The 25,455-nt window shown below is 43.7% G+C and overlaps 1 protein-coding gene across 17 annotated transcripts in view; it reads right to left on the minus strand.

Moving 5' to 3' along the window:
- LOC118079302 (protocadherin gamma-C5) overlaps positions 1-25,455 on the minus strand; it is a 269,776-nt gene that overhangs the window by 98,671 nt on the left and 145,650 nt on the right. Inside the window, exon 1 of one of the 17 annotated variants that reach the window (XM_035103380.2) lies at positions 22-3,123. The exons of the other annotated variants lie outside the window; for them this stretch is intronic. Within the exon in view, the coding sequence (XP_034959271.2) occupies positions 22-2,442 (2,421 nt within the window). The 5' untranslated portion in view covers positions 2,443-3,123. Of the gene's footprint in view, positions 1-21; positions 3,124-25,455 lie in introns of those variants that run through there. 17 annotated transcript variants of the gene reach the window in all.

The raw sequence follows: 25,455 nt of genomic DNA on the forward strand, positions 1-25,455 counted from the left end.
AATACAAAGAATAAATCTTACCTCTTCACCATTAGCCATTTCTGAAATTAAATTGTTTCCTACATTGCCTGCAAAAGGCACAGCAGGTTTCTCACTGCCAATAATATTGTCAACCATCTGAACATTGGGTGTCAGGAAGGCAAACTCATTCTTCCTGGTCTCAGAAGACAGACACAGCTGGTAGGAATAGGGCAAAGTCCCATCTTCAAAGTTGGGTGGGAAGATGGCCCCATTCTTGGAATGGGGAACAGGACCAAAGCACTGTAGGAACCTGGGATGCCCTGATTGACGGAGCTTCATGGTAACGGCCAGAATGACAGTCAAGAGGAACAAGAAGGAGATCACAGCTAAGGCCAGCACCAAGTAGAACTGCAGGTCAGACTGATACTCCGAGCTGCTGGGCTGGCTCTTCATTTCCGGAAGGGCCTCCTGAAAGTTCTCAGCAAACACCAGGTTCAGAGTAATGGTGGCCGAGAGAGACGGCTGCCCGTTATCCTTCACCATGATGATCAGTCTCTGTTTCACAGCGTCTCTCTCCACAAAGGCCCTGGCGGTCCTGATCTCTCCAGTATGAGACCCAACCGTGAAGAGTGCTGGCTCAGTGGCCTGAGTCAGGTGGTAGGAGAGCCAGGCGTTGTGTCCAGAATCTGCATCCACGGCCACCACCTTGGTGACAAGATAATCTGCCTCGGCCGAACGAGGCACCATGTCAAACAATGCTGAGCCCTTGGCTTCTTGTGAGGGGGACAGGATACGAGGGCTGTTATCATTCCGATCAAGAACAAACACCCTTACGGTCACATTGCTGCTAAGAGGGGGAGAACCCCTATCTTGGGCCTTCACTTGCAGCTGGAACTCTCTGAATTGTTCATAGTCAAAGGATCTCTGGGCATAGATGGTGCCGGTCTCTGAATTAATGGAGATATAGGAGGAGATGGGAAGCTCCTCAATGTTGCTGTTGAGGATGGAGTATGTGATCCGTGAGTTCTGATCCATATCAGGATCAGAGGCTTTGATGGTGAAAATGGAGGCACCTGAAGGATTGTTTTCAGGCACATAGATACTGTAGGATGATCTCTGAAATGTAGGGGCATTATCATTGATATCTGAGATCTGTAGTGAGATTGTTTTGTGTGTGGAAAGAGGTGGAGTTCCTCTATCAGTGGCTGTGATTGTAATATTATATGCAGGAGTTTTTTCTCTGTCCAAAGGGCTTACTGTCAGAAGTTTGTAGAAATTGTTAGATGAGGAAATAATCTTGAAGGGCAAATCACCGTTTAAATAGCAGGTAACTTTTCCATTATCACCGGCATCTTTGTCATTTACATTGATCAGAGCAATTAAGGTTCCAGATGGTGAATCTTCAGGAACTGGGCTGAACATGGAGGTTAAGGTCACTTCTGGGGGATTATCATTCTCATCAAGAACCCTTATCTCAATATTGGAATGTGTGACCAATCCTCCACCATCTTTTGCAGCAACCGTCATAGTATATTCATCATTGTCCTCAAAATCCAGTCGCTCCAAGAGGGTGATTATGCCACCAATGGAATCCAGCTTGAATTTCTCTTGGGAAGTTGATGGTATGTTGCTGAAATGATACCTGATTTGGGCATATAAACCTTCATCATCATCAGAGGCTATGACCTGGAGCACAGTGGATCCAATAGGAGCATTTTCACTCAAACTGACCTTGTACACTTCTTGAGTGAAAATGGGAGCATTATCATTGGCATCAGTGATATTAATCCGTATCTGGGCTGTTCCAGTTTTTCTAGGTTCACCCCCATCCATAGCAGTAAGAACTAAGTGGAGGGTCTGCTCTTCTTCGCGATCCAAAGATTTACTTAGCACCAGTTCTGCATATTTATTTCCATCTTTTCTCTCTCTGACTTCCAAAGTGAAATACTGGTTGGAGCTCAGCTGGTAATCCTGGAGAGAGTTCATCCCAATGTCAGGATCTTCAGCTTTTCCAAGGAGAAATCGTGTGCCTAGCAGAGTGGATTCAAGGATCTCTAAATTGATATTGCTATTCAGGAATTGGGGCGCATTATCATTAACATCCTTGATTTCTACTGTTACATGGAAAACATTCAGCGGGTTTTCTACCACAACTTCAAACTGAACAAAGCAAAGTGGATTTTTGCCACATATCCCCTCCCTATCAATCCTGTCATTTACATAGAGGTTTCCATTCTCTGCAGTGATACTGAAATGCTGCATTTTAGCCACAGACACAGTGTGCAGATTGCGATGTTTTAGTTCTTTGGTGCTCAGTCCCAGGTCCTTGGCGAGGTTCCCCACAACTGAACCCTTTGCCATCTCCTCGGGGGTTGAATAATGAATCTGCTCTGATGCAGCCCAACAGGTAAAAGACAAGAGAGAGAGAAGCAGTACTTGCCTTGTCAGTGCCCTGCCATTCCCTGTGTGCCTTCTCTCCATCTGGCTGGTTCTCTCAAAAACAGGCTGCTTCCTTTTCTCAGTTTCCTATGCTCAGGCTCTCACAATGATGAAGGAAACAACATGAGGTATCACCGAGGAAGAATAAACTGCCCTTGTTATTATATTTGTGCAAAGCAAAAGAAATTTTTCCTTCTCTGCAAGAGTTCCCTGTCACTGTGTTATTCAGTTGGCTTGATCTGACTAGCAGTGATGGGAGTTACTGCAGTCTAGGAAGCATCAATGGATCTCTATCCTCTCTCTGGCTATCATACTGGCCAACACTGACACTTGGAGGACTACTGAAGCAACTGCAAGGAAAACCATGTTGTTCAATGTACAGTACTGTACTTTCCCTTTAGCAAATTTCAAGTGATTGGCTTTCAGTTTGTACACATTAAAGTAACAACTCCTCTGATTGCTGAATATAACAGCTCACAAAACCCTAAACCCAGTCTGGAGATATACAGCCTATTGAAAACATTTTTGCCTTGAAGTATATCCCGCTGAAATTGAACCCAGTTGAATGGAAGCTACATACCCAAGGGATCACCAGCAGAGCATTGCCTCACTTTAACATGCTTATAGTCCTTTGTCTGTCAGACTATCACACAACATCAGGGCACACAATTCCTTTCATTAAAATGTAACAACATAAGAAGAGGCCTTCTGGATCAGACCCAAGGCCTTGGCATTTGGAGGCATCCTGCTTCTAGTATTTGATGGGATTTAGCCAGCATGACATGCGGCCACCTTGAAGTTGTCTATAAGACATCCAAGTGAGTGGTCATCACTGCTTTTCGTGGGAGCAAATCCCGTAAGTGATTTATTTATTTATTTAGATGAGCAAATTATGTGTGATTGTTCTGTATAAATAAAAATAATGGCTGGATACAAGTTTCTATAGTTTTATATTATACACTCACGGAAAGCACACCGATTTATAAAGTTTCTAACCTTATTGCACAACTTAAGTATGAAAATGTTTTCTTCTCCCACCACAATATTATCAGTCTCCCCACTCTGACTCTTACCATATTCATTAGTTTAACCATAGATAAAATATCCCATACTCTAATAATCCACTCCTGTAAAGATGATGTTCTTAATCATACACTCCACTCAAGTTATACCAAATAGTTGTTCTTGCTATAGTTATTAAGTCTTGGACTAATCTTCTGCTATTATTAAACTCTTAATACAACTGAATAAAACAATCAGAATAACCATTGATAAAGTGCATCCTGTTACTATTTCAACTTCCCTTATTATATCCACCTGTGGCCTTTCATTTCAGGACATGCCCCACACAAATGTTGCATCCTACCATTGGTTGCCTTGCACCTCCCACTTAAATTACTCGCTGTACTGTAGATGTAATTGAAATGTGGCACTGTCTGGACAAGCTCTCTCATATCGCTTCTCCCTTGTCTTTGATCTTAACTAAATATCGTTAAAGCTTGCATTTTTTTCTGAATATAGAAGCTGTTCCACCCACTTGACCATCTTAGTTGCCCTTTTCTGAGCTTTCTGCATTTCATACAAGTTCTTTCTATGTGAAGTCCAAAACAATCCGAAAGCATTCATATTTTATACATTTTTCAATTAACCCGAATCACAACAGGATGAATAAACTATGTGAGTGAACGAAGTACAAATCCACATATTTGTACTTCAGGAGGAACTAAAAAAATAACTACTGTATATAATAATAGTGGTATTTTAATAATCTACAGGAAGAAAATTACTAGAAAGTAGAACAGGATATGAATTCCATAATTCATGAAGACTCACTTGAACATCATTTTCACCCTCAGCATTGAAGTTGCTTCTGTCATTGCAATTTGTAGACTACTTGTATAAAAAGTTTTCTACAGTCTGAACAGCTGGTGCTAGTAATATAATTTGATTTTTTTTTAATTCTCTCATTTAGTAAATCAGGCAGTTAAGAGGAAGACAACTAAAAATACTAGTTTTGCTCATACAAACAGCATGGTTGTGGTGCCAACATCACAGTTCCTGAAATCAAAGCTTACCTGCTCACCAACCTCCTCTTTGCCATTGGCATCCCCAATGTTGCCATCCACAAGAACCACCTGAGAGCTATCATTGCATAGCAAGTTTTCTGCCGCCTGGATATGGGGTTTTGGGAAAGAGATCTCCTCTTTTCTCATCTCTGACGATAGGCAGAGTTGGTAGGAATAAGGTAAAGTTCCTTCTTCATAGTTTGGTGGAAATATGACTTGCGCCTTAGAAAAAGCATTAGGTTCAAAGCATTGGAATGATTTGGGATTTCCTGATTGTCGAAGTTTCATGACAATGACCAGTATCACCGTCAGGAGGAATAAAAATGAGATCAGTGCCAAAGCCAGCACCAAGTAAAACTGGAGGTCAGAATGATACTCAGTGTCACTTGACTGCCTAGTCATTTCCGGAAGTGCCTCTTGGAAGTTCTCGGCAACCACAAGGTTGAGGACCACAGTAGTTGAGAGTGGAGCCTTCCCATTGTCCTTCACCAAGATGACCAGCTTCTGTTTCACAGCATCTTTCTCCAGAAGGGCTCGTGACGTCCTGATCTCTCCTGTGTGGGTACCAATGGTAAACAGGGCCGGCTCTGTGGCCTGCAGCACTTGGTAGGAGAGCCAGGCATTGTGCCCAGAGTCCGCGTCCACAGCCACCACTTTGGTCACTAGGTAGCCTGGCTCTGCCGAATGAGGAACCATCTCAAACAAGGCAGAGCCCTCAGCACCCGGGAGAGGATACAGAACGCGAGGGCTGTTATCGTTCTGATCCAAAATGTACACCCACACGGTGGTGGTGTTGCTGAGAGAGGGAGAGCCGCCATCTTGGGCCTTCACTTGGATCTGAAACTCCCTGAATTGCTCATAGTCAAAGGAGCGCTGTTGTTAGGTTAGAGCCGATAACTAATGAGGCTCAGCTGTCGGACTTGGCTGATAGCCCGGAACTGGAAGGGAGGCTTGCTTTGATAAAGGAACTGGCTGGGAGGGGTGAGCAAATGGCAGAAATAACTCAAACCTCAGAAGAGAGTTTGTCCGAGTCTGTTCCTAGTTCTTTAAAGTTACAGGAACGTAGGAGGGGAGGGTTACAGGATAAGAGGAAATGGCAATTACAGAGAGAGAGGCAGAGGGCGTTGTTCGAGCGTAGGAATAAAAGGAGGTGGACTCACGCTAGAGAGCTAGATGAGTCATCATCTGATTAACTAGTGGTCTTGAGCAGGAAGTTGCAGTCTTTCTTGTGGTTACTTGCCTTTGTTTTTGTCTATTTGGAATAAATCTCACTATTTACACACAGACTGTGTGCTAGCCATTGCTGTTGCTTACAGCATGACTCATCTAACTTGCTGCTGAAGGGGAAGCACGTAGATTTAAGCAAGAATGGAAGAAAAGGGGAAGCAGCAACCGGCTGGGGATTTATCAGTCGGCGCAACAGCAATGGAGATGAAGTTAGAAGATAATACTGAAGCTCTCTGGGCAGAGAACCAAGAGTTGAAGGCAAGATTAGCACGGCTGGAAGGAGTGACCTCAGAACAAGCAAGACAACTCTCTGACTTATCTGGCAGGCAAGTGGCAAAGAATTTTGTTCCCCTTCCCCCACGTTTTAGTGGGAGCGGTGCAGAGTATGATTCATTTCGGGCTTCCTGCTTGTATTATTTAAGGCTTAAGGGAGAAGAATACAGAGATGATGATGCCAGAGTGGCCCTGGTGGTGGGGCTTTTGGAAGGGAAGGCGCGGCAGTGTATTGCCCCTTACCTAATGTCTAATGACCGAGTGCTCACCAACTTATCAGCCTTCTTGAAGCTTCTGGATAGCATGTTCAGGAATCCTGCACAAGAAGCAGAGTGGGAACAGGAGTTCTTGAGCCTTAAGCAAGGAAAGGGAACTGTAGCACAGTTCTGGTCCTCTTTTGTGAGACTTGCTAGACAACTAGGCTGGGAAGGAAAGGCCTTGGTTGGATTGTTTAAGGCGGGACTCAGTGAAGAGATTCGGGTGGAGTTGGCAAAAAATCCTGGGTTGAAGACCTTGGAAGAGGTGGCACAAGTCGCCTTGCAACTAGACCTGAGGTTCCAATCGCTGGATAGGTTGCGTAGGGGCCAAGGAAGGTCAGAAAGCCGCAGGACATTTGTGCCCTTAGAGTTGCCGGATTCACGAAGGGTGGAGGAAAAAGCACCCATGCAACGTAGTTCTATCAGAAGGGGTACAACACCTAGTATTACACACGCTGAGAGAGAGAGAAGGTGGAGAGATCGGTTGTGCTTTATCTGCGGCTCCCCCAATCACATGGCTCGTCAGTGTACTGTAGGAAGAAACCGAGGTGCGCTGTCTGGCACAAATGTAACAACACCTGGAGAGGGCATAGTGGAGCAGTCGGGAAACGAGATGACCCAGCCCGTTCTGGAGGCCTCGGGTTGGGGGAAAAGAGACCCGAAGGGCTTCCACCTGGACCGATCTTACCAGTAATTACAGCATTTGCAACGCTACGACTCCCAGATGGAAAGGGCGAGCGTGTGGAAGTTCTTATTGATTCTGGAGCCTCGACTGATTTTATAGACATGGACTTGGTGAGCAGGTTGGGAATAGAGACACAATCATTGGAAGAACCTTTAGAAGTTAGAACTATTGATGGTAGAGTGTTGCTGTCTGGCTGTGTGTCAGAGGCCACAATGCCAATTGGTCTAGAACTGCCGGGACACCGAGAGGTCATTGCATTCCATATCACCAGGTTGAACTCCTACCCCGTGGTTTTGGGGATGAGTTGGCTATCCCGTCATGATCCGATGATCTCCTGGGGCCAGAGATCGATGACCTTTTCGTCGGTGTATTGCCGACTACATTGTTTGGGAATCAGGGCGGAGAAGAATGGTGAGGCCAATGGTACGTCAGACTGTGGTCCGCTCACTGGGGAAGAGAGACAAATACCCCCACAGTATAAGTCTTTTAGAGACGTATTCTGCGAGAAGGAGGCAGATCGGTTACCACCGCATCGCCAGTACGATTGCAAAATAGATCTGGTGCCAGGGGCCGAGATACCTGCCAGCCGTATCTACGCTATGTCAGAAGTGGAGTTGGCAGAACTGAGGGAGTTCCTGCGAAAAAATTTGGAACGGGGTTTCATACGGCCTACCAAGACTCCGGGAGGAGCTCCAATTTTCTTTGTGGATAAGAAGAACACTTCTGAGAAAAGACTTGTCGTTGATTACAGGAAGATCAACCAGCGCATGATTCCCAGTCGTTACCCGTTGCCACGAATTGGGGATTTGCTGGAAAGATTACGGTCGGCTAAAATTTTTACAAAACTGGACTTGAGGGGGGCATATAATTTGATACGAGTAAGAGAGGGAGATGAATGGAAGACGGCCTTTAACACCAGGTACGGCACATTTGAATATCTTGTCATGCCGTTTGGACTACAGTCGGGCACGGCCACCTTTCAGGCATTTATTAATTACGTGTTTTCCGACTTGTTGGATCGTTCGGTCCTTGCTTATTTAGATGACCTATTAATCTACTCGGAGAGTCTGGAAGAACATGTACAACATGTGAAGGAAGTGTTAGAGCGTCTAAGAGAACATCGATTGTATGCTAAGTTGGAGAAATGCCACTTTCACGTAACAGAAGTGGAGTTCTTAGGCTATAGAATCACCCCAGAGGGGGTGCACATGGATCCAGCAAAGGTTCAGGCAGTAGTGTCATGGCAAAGACCCAAGACTCGCAAAGATGTACAAAGATTCTTGGGGTTTGCCAATTACTATCGGAAATTTATACCAAGGTACTCAGGCCTTACAGCTCCGATAACAGATTGTTTGAAAGGCAAAAAGGCGTTTAAATGGACGGAGGAAGCCCAGAGGGCGTTTGAGAGACTTAAGAACTTGTTTGTGGAGGAAAGATACTTGGCTCACCCAGACCCGTACAAGCCGATGGTCGTGGAAACCGATGCTTCGGACAAAGCGATTGGGGCGGTGCTTCTCCAGGAAGATGACAAAGGGGAACTGAGACCATGTGCCTTTCACTCAAGGAAATTAAACTCGTCAGAACAAAATTATACTATATGGGAGAGAGAGTTGTTGGCAATAAAGGATGCTCTACAAACTTGGCGGCATTTCTTGGAAGGGGCGCAGCATCAGGTGGAGGTACGCACTGATCATAAAAATCTAGAGTACTGGCAGACGGCTCGTCAATTGAACCAACGACAGATTAGGTGGGCGCAATTCTTTGCCAGGTTCAATTTCCGGATTAAGTATGTGTCTAGTGCTCAGAACCAGCGGGCGGATGCATTGTCCCGAAAACCGGAGTATTCCGAAATAGAGACCGGGTTAGAACGGAGATTGATCCTGAGCCCCGAACAACTGCAGCTAGCAACAATGACGGCATTAGAACGGTCAGACTTTCTCCAACAAACGCAGAAGGATGGGTTCGCTCAAGAGAAGAGGAAGGCAATACGTAAGGGGGAAGTCCAAGGGAAGGAGTTTACTGAGAGAGGAGGGCTGCTGTACAAGGGGGAAGCTCTCTATGTGCCAGAGGGAGAGCTTCGTGCGAGGGTGCTGAGACAATGCCATGACAGTCCTACAGCAGGACATTTTGGGCAGTGGAAGACGGAACGTCTGGTATCAAGGGATTTTTGGTGGCCACGGATGCAGGAGGAGGTCAAGGAGTATGTCCGGGCATGTGAAGTGTGCCAACGGTCCAAAAGACCTCGCGAAACACCAGCCGGGCTACTTCAACCACTGCCCACACCACAAGCACCGTGGGAAGGCATTGCTATGGACTTTATCACTGATTTGCCCGAGTCGCAGAAACAGACAGTGGTTTGGGTGGTAGTAGATCTGTTCTCCAAGATGGCACACTTTGTTCCTTGTAAGAAATTACCGTCGGCACAGGAGACCGCGCAACTCTTCATAGAACATGTGTTCAAATTGCATGGATTACCGCAGAAGATTGTGTCTGATAGGGGAACGCAGTTTACCTCCCAGTTTTGGAGGAGACTGATGCAATTGCTGAAGGTGGAGGTGTGCCTCTCATCGGCTCGGCATCCTCAGACAAACGGAGAGGCCGAACGGACGAACGCGACGTTGCAACAGTACCTACGTTGTTACGTGAATTATCAACAGGATGACTGGGTTGGGAAACTAGCGTTGGCTGAGTTTGCTTATAATAATGCCGTGCATGCTTCTACACAGCAGACGCCATTTTTTGCCTGCCATGGGCGACATCCACGGGTGTTTCCGGGTCAGGGTGATGGACTGGCAGTGCCTGCAGCTGAACAGTTCGCAGAAGAAATGGAAGCGTTGCACAGTATTCTGCGAGAACAGCTAGAAAAAGCGAAGGCTCTGTATAAGGCAGAAGCTGATAAACACCGGCAAGTGGGCAAGGAGATAAGGGTAGGGGACCAAGTTTGGCTATCCACTAAAGATTGGCCGAGCAAGGGACGTTGTAAGAAGTTACTGCCGCAACGGGTAGGGCCATTCGAAGTGTTGGAACAAATAAATCCTGTTTCATATAAGTTACGTTTACCAACTTCAATGAAGATGTATCCGGTGTTCCATCGGTCACTCTTATCGCCAGTAACGCCAAGACACCGGTATCAGAAGAGGAAGGAGCCACCACCTTTGCCCATCTGGGTGGAGGGTGAACCGGAATATGAAGTGGTTCAGCTATTGGACTCTCGTAGAAGGGGCAGGGGGGTACAGTATTTGGTGGCTTGGAAAGGGTACGGACCAGAGGAGAACTCGTGGGTGAATGCGAGTGATATACATGCATCTAGGCTGCAGAGAGAGTTTCACCGTAGGTACCCTAATAAACCCAAACCCCGGGGTTGGGTAGAGGAGCAGGCAGAACAGGCAGACTGGGAAGCTGAAGTGAATGGTGGGTTTGAAGAGGAGGAAGAAGTAGAAGAGTCGCAACCGGGTTGCAGTTATTGGGGAAGTGAAGAGGGAGAATGGTGGGAGGTATCTCATAACGCCCCAAGTAAGGAAGTGCGGAGGCGGGAGGAAGGAGAGGAGGCCCCTAGAGGGGGGGATGATGTTAGGTTAGAGCCGATAACTAATGAGGCTCAGCTGTCGGACTTGGCTGATAGCCCGGAACTGGAAGGGAGGCTTGCTTTGATAAAGGAACTGGCTGGGAGGGGTGAGCAAATGGCAGAAATAACTCAAACCTCAGAAGAGAGTTTGTCCGAGTCTGTTCCTAGTTCTTTAAAGTTACAGGAACGTAGGAGGGGAGGGTTACAGGATAAGAGGAAATGGCAATTACAGAGAGAGAGGCAGAGGGCGTTGTTCGAGCGTAGGAATAAAAGGAGGTGGACTCACGCTAGAGAGCTAGATGAGTCATCATCTGATTAACTAGTGGTCTTGAGCAGGAAGTTGCAGTCTTTCTTGTGGTTACTTGCCTTTGTTTTTGTCTATTTGGAATAAATCTCACTATTTACACACAGACTGTGTGCTAGCCATTGCTGTTGCTTACAGCTGTGCATAGATATTTCCCGTCTCAGAGTTGATGGAGACATAAGAGGAGAGAGGCAGCTCCTCCATGTTGCTGTTGAAGATGGAGTAAGTGATACGTGAGTTGCGGTCCAGATCCGGGTCCGAGGCTTTGATGGAGAAAATGGAGGCACCTGAGGGATTGTTTTCTGGCACAAGGACACTGTAGGTTGATTTTTCAAAGGCAGGGGGGTTGTCATTGATATCTGAAATCTGCAGGGAGATGGTTTTGTTGGAGGAGAGAGGGGGGCTACCTTTGTCGGTGGCCATGATTGTGATGTTGTATCCTGAGGCTTTTTCTCTGTCCAAAGGACTTTCTGTGAGGATCTTGTAGTAGTTCTTTGAAGTTGACACTATTTTAAATGGCATATTACTTTGTAGATGGCATGTAATCTTTCCATTTTCTCCAGAATCTTTATCCTTCACATTGATGAGAGCAATTACTGTTCCAGAAGCAGAGCCTTCAGGAATTGGACTAGATAAGGAGGCCACGATGATCTCTGGAGCATTGTCATTCTCATCTATAATCTTTATATCAACAGTACAGTGAGCCGCTAATCCTCCTCCATCTCTTGCTTCAACTGTCATAGTGTACTTCTCGGTTTCCTCAAAATCAAGAGCTTCTTTAATTGTAATTGTTCCAGTTTGTGGAACTAGATCAAATTTTTGGTAGGCTCTTTTGGGAATATTACTGAATATATAATGAATTTGGGCATTCTGACCTTCATCTCTATCAGAGGCTTTTACTTGGAGTATGGGGGACCCCACAGGGGAATTTTCCCTCAGGCTAACTGTATAAACCTCTTGAGTGAAGACTGGTGGGTTATCATTGGCATCTGTGACATTAATCCATATCTGGGCAGTCCCAGTTTTCCTGGGTTCACCCCCATCCAGGGCCGTAAGGATCAACTGAAGGGAGTGATCACTTTCCCGATCCAAAGGTTTCTGCAGTAGCAATTCTGCATATTTATGGCCATCTTCTCCCTGTCGAATCTCTAGAATGAAATAGTTATTTGGGCTTAGCTGGTAATTCTGGAGAGAATTAATACCAATATCAGGATCTTCAGCTTTCCCAGTATGAAATCTTGTACCTGGTAATGTGGATTCAACAATTTCAAGCCTCATGATTTCATTTAAGAACTGTGGCATATTATCATTAATGTCCTGAATTGCTACAATAATATGGAAAACATTCAAAGGATTTTCAACCACAGCTTCAAAATTAATCAGACAGTGCACACTCTCCCCACATATTTCCTCACGATCTATCCTCTCATTTACATACAGATTTCCATTTTGTGCACTGATAGTGAAATATGGCTTTTTACCTTCAGCAATGATATGCAGATTTCTGTTCTTCAGTTCTCTGGCATTCAGTCCCAGATCCTTGGCAAGATTTCCCACCAAAGACCCCTTTGCCATCTCCTCAGGTATGGAATAGTTAACCTCTTCCAAAACTGCTCCACAGAACAAAGATGAAAATATCAGAAGTGTTATATACCTTCCTGGTGTTTGAAAGCTCTTTCCTAGCAGGATTCCCCCTCTCTTCATTTTCCTCTTCTCTTTGATGAGCATAGGATTTCAGATTTCCACCAAGACAGAAGATTTTTTTTTGTTTTTTGCTGAGTAAAAAAAAGAACTGGAACCTTTGGCTTAATTTGTATATGCTGTAGTGTTTTCTTTTTTTCCGCTGAAACGTTTGTTCCAGAGTTTTCTGGTATTCCCGATGTGCAGTATGGGACAAAGAAATCTCTCTGCAATAAGCATCAGTGGAACTTCAGCTGCCCTTGGATTGCCGCCTTGTCCAACAGTGACACTGTGAGTCTGAAACAGAGAACTGCAATCTCTTCCCAGTGATGTTTCTCCCCCAATGCATCTCTGTTGGTGATTATATGTGATGGCTCAAGGCAGGCTTTTAAACAGAATACAGTATGTGAACCCTCTTTAATAGCTTTAATTTTCACCCCAATCTTGTTATGTTGCAGGTTAATTTTTTACTCAATTTTGATGGAGATATTTACAATTATTTCCAAGCTAATTAATGTGCTGTGCTGCTGAGAAAAATTGGATTACAGGATGCAATTAAAGATTATCATCTATACCAGGGGTCAGCAAACTTTTTCAGCCTGAGGCCGGTCCACTGTCCCTCAGACCTTGTGGTGAGCCGGACTATATTTTTTGGAGGGGAAATGAACAAATTCCTATGCCCCACAAACAACTCAGTGATGCATTTTAAATAAAAGCACACATTCTACTCATGTAAAAACACGCTGATTCCCGGACCATCTGCGGGCCAGATTTAGGAGGCGATTGGGCCAGATCCGGCCCCTGGGCCTTAGTTTGCCTACCCATGATCTATAGGAAGGGACTATTAAAAATTGAGGAAAATATTTTATTGCCTATAGATAGGCCTTCACATGCACCTTAGACACAACAATGATTGCTTTTAGAGGTATGTATCATCCTGTGTTTGATTGGATATCCTAAGGAGGCATCTGTATTACATCGCTTATCATGAATATAGTCCTACATCTCATGCTTAGTTCTGTCATCTCAACCCGTATTAGTGCTCAAATTATTGGTCTATTTGTGTAGACATCCCCTTCAATAGATTTATTTAGCAGCTCTCAACTTTGCCATTGTTCCCCCCACATTCATGTGCTCTAATTAATCAGTCATGGTAGATAACTTTCTGATTTCTAGCCTGAATTTAATTTAGTGTGGGATGTGTGTTTCTGACCTTGCACATCTACTTCACAGTATCACAGGTGTGGTTCATCTCCCTCCTCTTTACACAAGCATCAATGTTATAGTTTTTTGGTAAACCAATACATAAGGGATCCTTACATAAGCTTGAAATGCTCAGCTTTCATATTTTCTTTAAAAAATATATAAACCAAAGTCCACCATCCTGAGCTTAGAAGAAACTCATATAGAAAAAAGTGAAGAGCAGTACTGGGAAAAAAAAAGCAAACATTGAAATGAAACACACACACAAAGGAACAAGAGTTAACTTCTTCTGACCAGCCCTGCTGGCCAGCCTTCACTGGTCTCCCCCCCCCCCCACAAAGTGATGGTAATGCCACTCTGCTGGTGCATAATTGGCCATTGTTAGCAGATCTTTCAGCATGAATTACCGTAGATTGGAATAATCACTTTCAGTTTCTGGAGTTCAAATGCTTCATTCATGCAAAAACTAGCTACAGGATGAATAGTGATGAGAAAGAGAAACAGCAGACATCTTGTCTCAACAAGTCGGGAGATAACAACAAAATTGCTCAGCTTTTAGGGGTGGAGCTAACTTAGACATAATAGATACAAACCAGTGCTCACTAGATTTTTTACACAAACAGTGCCCTCTGGTGACTTAAAAGTAGCACATGCATTAACAAACGGCTGCATTAGCAGCAGTGGAGTGACATTCCTGGGACACAAGACTAGGCAGTATGTATGGAGGTCCTGCCTAGGCAACAAGAACTCTCTCTCAGTCTTGCTGATGTGGTACAAAAGAAAGCAGAGAAATACGTTTGGGACTAGCTTGGCTGCAGGAGTTGCCGGAAGGAGGCATACAATGCACCATCCAACTATTTGAGGGATTACACTCTAGATTTGTGCAGGGTGTACTCCTTAGCTTTCTCTTCTCATTAAGATAGCCTGCAAGGCAGCAGAGGTTTAGGATCAGAGTTTTCCTTCCCCTAAATGAGTTACCTTTCCAGGTTGAAGAGGAAGTGATCTGTCGCTCACGTCTCTCTACAGCACGTGCAGAAACCACCTTCTTGACTGCTGGACACACTATTGGTTTTCTCTGCTCAGTCCTCCAGAGCTGGTCTTCACATGCAGAGAAAGTCCCTAACTCACTGAGGGTTCGAGACCCATCAGCTACCCTCACTTGCTTTAGCCAGTCAGTCAAAGTCATACCCCAGGATGTGGCCACTGCCATAGTGCCTGTGTGCATGGTGGGGACCAAAGACAGACAAACTACCTCAGAAGTAGGATGATGTTTCTCCCTTGATACCCACCCCAGGGGCTTTGCTTTTCAGTGCCCCCCCAGCTCCACTGAGTGCAAATGAGGACCTTTAGGTATCATCATCCCTGAGCCAGTAAGTGCCACAGTCAATGAGGTCATCAGTGCAGACGAGTAATTGCCATCACCAGATTCATCCAAACTAGTAAGAATGCCATGAAGGTTGGTTTGGGTAACTCTCCTTTCAGGAATTGGGCCACTCACTACAGGATCCTTATGCTTTCTAACCTACATAGCACCGGCCAGTTGTGGCACATTTAAAAAGAATGGCTGGGGTCCAAATACAGCCAGTCTTTAATTATTGACTGCCTAGCAGATGAGAAAGCTCCTGTCATGCACCCTCTCATTCAGCCAATTTAGCAACAAGAACAAAATACTACCATTTAGCCCCAATTGGGAACTGATAGATCCTGCCTTGTTTGAAGCTAGAAGGAGAAGGCCAAATACTGCCATGCCAAAACAGAGGTCTAGAGAATGGTGTCACCATGCCTTTCCCAACTGTCCACCAAGGCAGCATTGAGAAAAAGTTCAAAGATACACTTAGAAAGGTTGCATCCCCATTACACATGATTTCCTACATTAAAACAACGCTCAATTAAATATCAATTTGATCAGTGAAATCCAATCCGCACTGTTAAAAGAAACTGGGAAACTTTAGATCTGAACCATGATGTCAAAGTACTTTGTACAATGTTTTTTCCAACTTTCCACGGAGGCAGCATTGGGAATATGCACCACAATTTACATCTCCAAAAGATTAAAGCAAATGCATCTTCTGTGGAGCTCAAAGATGTACATAAAAAGGTTGCATCCACGTTACAGATAAAATCCTGTATTAAAATAATGGGTTACACATTGCAGCCAATGTTCAATTAAATGCCAACAATTTAAGGAGAGGAATCCAATTTGTGATATTGAATGGAACAGGGAAACTCTATGAACCACCATGTATGCATGCATGTATGTATAAGCAGCCTAAAGGTAAAGGTACCCCTGACCATTAGGTCCAATCGCGGACGACTCTGGGGTTGCATGCTCAATTCGCTCTATAGGCTGAGGGAGCTGACATTTGTCCGCAGACAGCTTCCGGGTCATGTGGCCAGCATGACAAAGCTGCTTCTTGCGAACCAGAGCAGCGCACGGAAATGCCACTTACCTTCCCGCCAGAGCGGTACCTATTTCTATTTATCTACTTGCACTTTGACGTGCTTTCGAACTGCTAGGTGGGCAGGAGCAGGGACCGAACAACGGGAGCTCACCCCGTCGTGGGGATTCGAAACACCGACCTTCTGATTCGCAAGCCCTAGGCTCTGTGGTTTAGACCACAGCACCACCCCTGTCCATAAGCAGCCTAGTACTAGATTAAAATCAGTTTACACCATAAATCCAGGTTGCTACAGCTCACTACTGGTTAAAAATGATACCCTATATTGTAATAACTGGGTGAATGTTGTAGTTGTCCATTCTTGAGTCAAATTGATGCCAAAATACCACAAGGTATTTAGATCATCAAGTCACAACGTACTTTACACAAGGTGTGTGTGTGTGTGTGTGTGTGTGTGTGTGTGTGTGTATACCCCCCAACAAATGAACAAATCTTGAAAAGAGGAAATTCATTATTAGCCAAGCTTTAGGGAGATTGAAGTAAATCATAAGCCCCCCTGCATGTCATTTTTATTGTGACTTCATCATGTTTTATGAATGCTTATTTTGTTTTTGGTTCTTAATTAATGTTGTTGATACTGTATTGTGGACTATAAGTGCTGTAATCCTTTGTGAATTTTATAATATGACTTTTCTTGTGGCTGTGCTGTTTAGCCTATTTTAAAAGTTGTTTAGTAATAGTGTTTTATAGAAGGCGTTTGTTTTACTGATAATTTGTTAATTATTTTATATAACTTATATTGTGGTTGTGATGCTCGAATATGTTATTATTTATGGTACGTAAGCTGCTTTGTGACTCATGTGAGTGAGTGTCCCATATCTTCCTGCTGAAATCCTTCAACTTTTTATGACGCCAATGTTCTGGTTTATTCTTTGTCCTGCTTTCATCGTGCTATAGTGCAAGAGTGCCCCTCCAAATGGCAAAAGTTTAACTAGCAAGCAGTGAAATTTTTCACGCAAGTTTATGTAAATTTTGTTACCTAATTTAAATTTTGTTACCTCACTCTGTGCTAAGGACTATGACAATGACAGCAATTTTCTTCAAAAATGCAATAACACTGGGTAGGCAACACAACTAATAATGAAGAATGATGTGTGGACAATTCAGTATACCTTGACTATTAACACACAATTATTGTGTCAAATGTTGAAGAATGCACACGCAAAACAAATAACAAAAAATTACAAAACCCTCTGAAAGTAGTATGTACTTATAATCAAAAGTATGCATATCACTGATGATATTTTCTGCCAATAGAAAGAAGTGTACCTCCTTGATTATGTAGTAAAAACACTGGCACACTCCAAACCCTGTACCATTAAATGAGCAGAAAAACATCATTTTATATAATTTAATATTCAATCTATTTAAGCACCAAAGCTGAAATCATAAGCCATCTACCTTGGGAGTAAGTCTCATTCAATTCAATACAACTACTGGGTAGATATTCTTGGGATTGAACTGTCAATATAAAGCAAAACGAAACGTAACAGAAAATGGAATACTCCAACTGACTATAAAATAGCTACTTGCACCAGGTGGTTTAGCCTCAGCTACTTAGTATATATAGGAAAGATGATAATTCAAGAGGGCTTTTATATTGTAAGCTGCCATGTGATCTTGGGCTGAAAGGCAGTATAGAAAGCTAATAAATAATTAAAATGAACATAAAAAATGAAATAAAGCCCCCCCCCTAGATTTCTAGATGGAAAACTAATTAAAGACCGAAAACGGCAGGTACACATGCAGTATAAAAGGTTGTATTGCAATGTCACTAAAGCTAAGGAACTACAGAGTGTACCACACATGTAACTGCAGAGAACAAAACTTACCTCTTCACCATTAGCCATTTCTGAAATTAAATTGTTTCCACTGTTGCCTGTAAAAGGCACAGAAGATTTCTCACTGCCAAGAATATGGTCTACCATCTGAACATTGGGTGTCAGGAAGGCAAACTCATTCTTCCTGGTCTCAGAAGACAGACACAGCTGGTAGGAATAGGGCAAAGTCCCATCTTCAAAGTTGGGTGGGAAGATGGCCCCATTCTTGGAATGGGGAACAGGACCAAAGCACTGTAGGAACCTGGGATGCCCTGATTGACGGAGCTTCATGGTAACGGCCAGAATGACAGTCAAGAGGAACAAGAAGGAGATCACAGCTAAGGCCAGCACCAAGTAGAACTGCAGGTCAGACTGATACTCCGAGTTGCTGGGCTGGCTCTTCATTTCTGGAAGGGCCTCCTGAAAGTTCTCAGCAAACACCAGGTTCAGAGTAATGGTGGCCGAGAGAGACGGCTGCCCGTTATCCTTCACCATGATGACCAGTCTCTGTTTCACAGCGTCTCTCTCCACAAAGGCCCTGGCGGTCCTGATCTCTCCAGTATGAGAACCAACCATGAAGAGTGCCGGCTCAGTGGCCTGAGTCATGTGGTAGGAGAGCCAGGCGTTGTGTCCAGAATCTGCATCCACGGCCACCACCTTGGTGACAAGATAATCTGCCTCGGCCGAACGAGGCACCATCTCAAACAAGGCCGAGCCCTTGGCTTCTTGTGAGGGGGACAGGATACGAGGGCTGTTATCATTCCGATCGAGAACAAACACCCTGACGGTGACATTGCTGCTGAGAGGGGGAGAACCCCCATCTTGGGCCTTCACTTGCAGCTTGAACTCTCTGAATTGTTCATAGTCAAAGGATCTCTGGGCATAGATGGTGCCGGTCTCTGAATTAATGGAGATATAGGAGGAGATGGGAAGCTCCTCCATGTTGCTGTTGAGGATGGAGTACGTGATCCGTGAGTTCTGGTTCACATCGGGATCAGAGGCTTTGATAGTGAAAATGGAGGCACCTGAAGGATTGTTTTCTGGCACGTAGATGTTGTAGGATGATCTCTGAAAAGTAGGGGCATTATCATTTATATCAGATATCTGTAGGAAGATTGCTTTATGGGTGTTCAATGGTGGTGTTCCATTGTCAGTGGCTGTGATTGTAATATTATATGCTGGAGCTATTTCTCTGTCCAGGAGACTGTCTGTCTGGAGCTTGAAGTAATTGTTAGATGAGGGAAGAATTTTGAAGGGTAAATCATCGTTTAAGTAGCAAGTAACCTTTCCATTATCACCACTATCTTTGTCATTCACATTGATCAGAGCAATTACAGTTCCGGGCAGAGAATCTTCAGGAACTGGGCTGAACATGGAGGCTAAAGTCACATCTGGGGCATTATCATTCTCATCATGAACCCTTATCTCAATGTTAGAATGTGTCATCAATCCACCTCCATCTTTTGCAGCAACTGTCATAGTATATTCATCATTGGCCTCAAAATCCAGTTGCTCCAGTAGAATGATTGTGCCACTGATGGGATCCAGCTTGAATTTCCGTTCGGCAGTTGCTGGTATGTTGCTAAAATGATACCTGATTTGGGCATATAAACCTTCATCCTTATCAGAGGCTGCAACCTGGAGCACAAGTGACCCAACAGGAACATTTTCAGATAAGCTGACCTTGTAAACCACTTGAGTGAAAACAGGTGGGTTGTCATTGGCATCTGTGACATTAATCCATATTTGGGCAGTCCCAGTTTTTCTAGGCTCACCCCCATCCATAGCGGTAAGAACCAAGTGAAGGGTCTGTTCACTTTCTCGATCAAGAGTGTTCTGTAGCACCAGTTCTGCATATTTATTTCCATCTTTTCTCTCTCTGACTTCCAAAGAGAAATACTGGTTGGAGCTCAGCTGGTAATCCTGGAGAGAGTTCATCCCAATATCAGGATCTTCCGCTTTCCCAAGGAGAAATTGTGTGCCTAGCAGAGTGGATTCAAGGATCTCTAAATTGATATTGCTATTCAGGAATTGGGGTGCATTATCATTAACATCCTTGATTTCCACTAGTACATGAAAAATATTCAAAGGGTTTTCCACCACAACTTCAAAATTAACAAAGCAATTTGGATTTTTGCCACATATCCCCTCCCTATCAATCCTGTCATTTACATAGAGGTTTCCATTCTCTGCAGCGATACTGAAATGCTGCATTTTAGCCACAGAGACAGTGTGCAGATTGCGGTGTTTTAGTTCTTTGGTGCTCAGTCCCAGGTCCTTGGCGAGGTTCCCCACAACTGAACCCTTTGCCATCTCCTCAGGGGTTGAATAATGAATCTGCTCTGATGCAGCCCAACAGGTAAAAGACAAGAGAGAGAGAAGCAGTACTTGCCTTGTCAGTGCCCTGCCATTCCCTGTGTGCCTTCTCTCCATCTGGCTGGTTCTCTCAAAAACAGGCTGCTTCCTTTTCTCAGTTTCCTATGCTCAGGCTCTCACAATGATGAAGGAAACAACATGAGGTGTCACTGAGGAAGAATAAACTGCCCTTGTTCTTATATTTGGGCAAAGCAAAAGATATTTTTCCTTCTCTGCAAGAGTTCCCTTTCTCTGTGTTATTCAGTTGGCTTGATCTGACTAGCAGTGATGGGAGTTACTGCAGTCTAGGAAGCATCAATGGATCTCTATCCTCTCTCTGGCTATCATACTGGCCAACACTGACACTTGGAGGGCTACTGAAGCAACTGCAAGGAAAACCATGTTGTTCAATGTACAGTACTTTCCCTTTAGCAAATTTCAAGTGATTGGCTTTCAGTTTGTACACATTAAAGTAACAGCTCCTCTGATTGCTGAATATAACAGCTCACAAAACCCTAAACCCAGTCTGGAGATATACAGCCTATTGAAAACATTTTTGCCTTGAAGTATATCCCGCTGAAATTGAACCCAGTTGAATGGAAGCTACACACCCAAGGGATCATCAGCAGATCATTGCCTCACTTTAACATGCTTATAGTCCTTTGTCTGTCAGTCTATCACACAACATCAGAGCACACAATTCCTTTCATTAAAATGTAACAACATAAGAAGAGGCCTTCTGGATCAGACCCAAGGCCTTTCTTGTTAAGCAACATGTCTCCCACTGTGGCATTTGGAGGCATCCTGCTTCTAGTACTTGACGGGATTTAGTCAGCATGACCTGCGGCCACCTTGAAGTTGTCTATAAGACATCCAAGTTAGTGGCCATCACTGCTTTTCATGGGAGCAATTCCCATAAGTCATTTATTTATTAAAATGCGTAAAGTATGTGTGATTGTTCTCTATAAATAAAAATAATGGCTGGATACAAGTTTCTATAGTTTTATATTATACACTCACAGAAAGCATACCGATTTATAAAGTTTCTAAACTTATTGCACAAATTAAGTATGAAAATATTCTGTTTTTCCACCACAATATTATCAGTCTCCCCACTCTGACTCTTACCATATTCAGTAGTTTAAGCATAGATAAAATACCCCATACTCTAATAATCCACTCCTGTAAAGCTGGTGTTCTTAACCACACACTCCACTCAACGTATACCAAATAGTTGTTCTTGCTATAGTTAATAAGTCTTGGACTAATCCTCTGCTAGTATTAAACCCTTAATACAACTGAATAAAACAATCAGAATAACATTGATATAGTGTATCCTGTTATTATAGTGTACCCTTATTATATCCACCTGGAACCTTTCATTTCAGGACATGCCCCACAAAAATGTTGCATCCTAGCATTGGTTGCCTTGCATCTCTCACTTAAATTACTTGCTGTACTGTGAAATGTGGCACTGTAGATGTGATTGAAATATGAGCTCTCTCATATCACTTCTCCCTTGTCTTTGATATAAACTAAATATCGTTAAGCATTGTTCTGAATAAAGAAGCTGTTCCATCCACTTGACCATCTTAGTTGCCCTTATCTGAGCATTCTGCATTTCATACAAGTTCTTTCTACGTAAATCCTCCAGAGAAGTTCAAAACAGTCCAAAAGATCTACTATGAACAAATGGGAAGCATTCATGTTTTACAGTATACATTTTTTAGTTAACCCGAATCACAACAGGATGAATAAACTATGTGAATGAACAAAGTACAACTCCACATATTTAACCTCAAGGAGGAACTAAAAATAACTACTGTATATAATGATAGTCATATTTTAATAATCTACAGGAAGAAAAATAGTAGAACATAGAATAGCATATAAATTCCATAATTCCTGAAGACTCACTTGAACATCATTTTCAACCTCAGCATTGAAGTTGCTTCTGTCATTGCAATTTGTAGACTGCTTGTAAAAAAAGTTTTCTAAAGTCTGAACATCTGGTGCTAGTACGGTAATATAATTTGATTTTTTATAAAAGTTCTCTCATTTAGTAAATCAGGCAATTAAGATGAAGACAAATAAAAATACTAGTTTTGCTCATACAAGGAGCATGGTTGTGGTGCCAACATCACAGTTCTGAAAGCAAAGCTTACCTGCTCACCAACCTCCTCTTTGCCATTGGCATCCCCAATGTTGCCATCCACAAGAACCACCTGAGAGCAGCTATCATTGCATAGCAAGTTTTCTGCCCCCTGGATATGGGGTTTCGGAAAAGAGATCTCCTCTTTCCTCATCTCTGACGATAGGCAGAGTTGGTAGGAATAAGGTAAAGTTCCTTCTTCATAGTTTGGTGGAAATATGACCTGCGCCTTAGAAAAAGCATTAGGTTCGAAGCATTGGAATAATTTGGGATTTCCTGATTGTCGAAGTTTCATGACAATGACCAGTATCACCGTCAGGAGGAATAAAAATGAGATCAGTGCCAAAGCCAGCACCAAGTAAAATTGTAGGTCAGAATGATGCTCTGTGTCACTGGACTGCTTAGTCATTTCCGGAAGTGCCTCTTGGAAGTTCTCGGCAACCACAAGGTTGAGGACCACAGTAGCTGAAAGCGGAGACTTCCCATTGTCCTTCACCAAGATGACCAGCTTCTGCTTCACAGCATCTTTCTCCAGAAGGACTCGTGATGTCCTGATCTCTCCCGTGTGGGTCCCAATGGTGAAGAGGGCCGGCTCCGTGGCCTGCAGCACTTGGTAGGAGAGCCAGGCATTGTGCCCAGAGTCCGCGTCCACAGCCACCACTTTGGTCACTAGGTAGCCTGGCTCTGCCGAATGAGGAACCATCTCAAACAAGGCAGAGCCCTCAGCACCCGGGAGAGGATACAGAACGCGAGGGCTGTTATCGTTCTGATCCAAAATGTACACCCACACGGTGGTGGTGTTGCTGAGAGAGGGAGAGCCGCCATCTTGGGCCTTCACTTGGATCTGAAACTCCCTGAATTGCTCATAGTCAAAGGAGCGCTGTGCATAGATAGTTCCCGTCTCAGAGTTGATGGAGACATAAGAGGAGAGAGGCAGCTCCTCCATGTTGCTGTTGAGGATGGAGTAAGTGATACGTGAGTTGCGGTCCAGATCTGGGTCCGAGGCTTTGATGGAGAAAATGGAGGCACCTGAGGGATTGTTTTCAGGCACAAAGACACTGTAGGTTGATTTTTCAAAGGCAGGGGGGTTGTCATTGATGTCTGAAATCTGCAGGGAGATGGTTTTGTTGGAGGAGAGAGGGGGGCTACCTTTGTCGGTGGCTGTGATTGTGATGTTGTATCCTGAGGCTTTTTCTCTGTCCAAAGGACTGTCTGTGAGGACTTTATAGTAGTTTCTTGAAGCTGACACTATTTTAAATGGTACATTACCTTGTAGATGGCATGTAATTTTTCCATTTTCTCCAGAATCTTTATCCTTTACATTGATGAGAGCAATTAGTGTTCCAGAAGCAGAGTCTTCGGGAATTGGACTAGATAAGGAGGCCAGAATGATCTCTGGAGCATTGTCATTCTCATCCATAATCTTTATATCAACATTACAATGAGCTGCTAATCCTCCTCCATCTCTTGCTTCAACTTTCATAGTGTACTTCTCTGTTTCCTCAAAGTCAAGGGTCTCCTTAATTGTAATTGTTCCACTTTGTGGATCTAGTCTAAATTTCTGGAATACTTTTTCTGGGACTTTACTGAATGTGTAACTTATCTGACTATTTGTACCTTCATCCCTATCAGAGGCTTTTACTTGGAGTATGGGGGACCCCACAGGGGAATTTTCCCTCAGGCTAACTGTATAAACCTCTTGAGTGAAAACTGGTGGGTTGTCATTGGCATCTGTGACATTAATCCATATCTGGGCAGTCCCTGTTTTTTTGGGTTCACCCCCATCCAAGGCCGTAAGGATCAACTGTAGGGAGTGATCACTCTCCCGATCCAAAGATTTTTGCAGCACCAATTCCGCATATTTATGGCCATCCAGACTATGCTGAATTTCTAATATAAAGAACTGATTTAGGCTTAACTGATAATTCTGGAGAGAATTAATGTCAATATCAGGATCTTCAGCTTTCCCAAGTGGAAATCTAGCACCTGGCAATGTGGATTCGATTATTTCAAGTCTAATATTGACTTCTAGGAATTGTGGCGCATTATCATTAATATCTTGGATTGCTACACTTACATGGAAAACATTCAATGGCTTTTCAATCACAGCTTCAAAATCAATAATGCAGTGTGTCCTCTCCCCACATATTTCCTCTCGATCTATCCTCTCATTCACGTACAGGTTTCCATTTTCAGCATTGAGAGTTAAATATGGCTTTTTACCTTCAGAAATGATATGCAGGTTTCTGTTCTTCAGGTCTCTGGCATTTAGTCCCAAATCCTTGGCAAGATTTCCCACCAAAGACCCCTTTGCCCTCTCCTCAGGGATGGAATAGTGAACCTCTTCCAAAACTGCTCCACAAAACAAAGATGATAATATCAGAAGGTTCATATGCCTTCCTGGTGTTTGCAAGCTCTCTCCATGAAGGATTCCTCTCCTCTTCATTTTCCTCTTCTCTTTGATGAGCACAGGAGTTCAGATTTCCACCAAGATAGGAGATCCCCCCCCCCAGTTAAAAAAAGAACTGGATTCTTTGGCTTAATTTGTATATGCTGTAGTGTTTTCCTTTTCAGCCGAAATGTTTCTTTCCAGCATCTGCTGGTATACCCGATCTGCCGTTTGGGACAAAGAAATCTCTCTGCAGAAAGCATCAGTGGAACTTCAGCTGCCCTTGGATTGCCGCCTTGTCCAACAGTGACACTGTGAGTCTGAAACAGAGAACTGCAATCTTTTCCCAGTGATTTTTCTCCCCAAATGCATCTCTGTTGGTGATTATATGTGATGGCTCAAGGCAGGCTTTTAAACAGAATACAGTATGTGAACCCTCTTTAATAGCTTTCACACACACACACACACCAATCTTGATATGTTGCAGGTTTATTTTTTACTCTACGTTGATCGAGATGTCTACAATTATTTCCAAGCTAATATATTATTGCCTATAGTTAGGCCTTCACATGAACCTTAGACAGAAGAATGTCTGCTTTTAGATGTAGGTATCATCCTGT

This window comes from Zootoca vivipara, chromosome 8 (genome assembly GCF_963506605.1).
Source record: "Zootoca vivipara chromosome 8, rZooViv1.1, whole genome shotgun sequence".
NCBI lineage: Eukaryota > Metazoa > Chordata > Lepidosauria > Squamata > Lacertidae > Zootoca > Zootoca vivipara.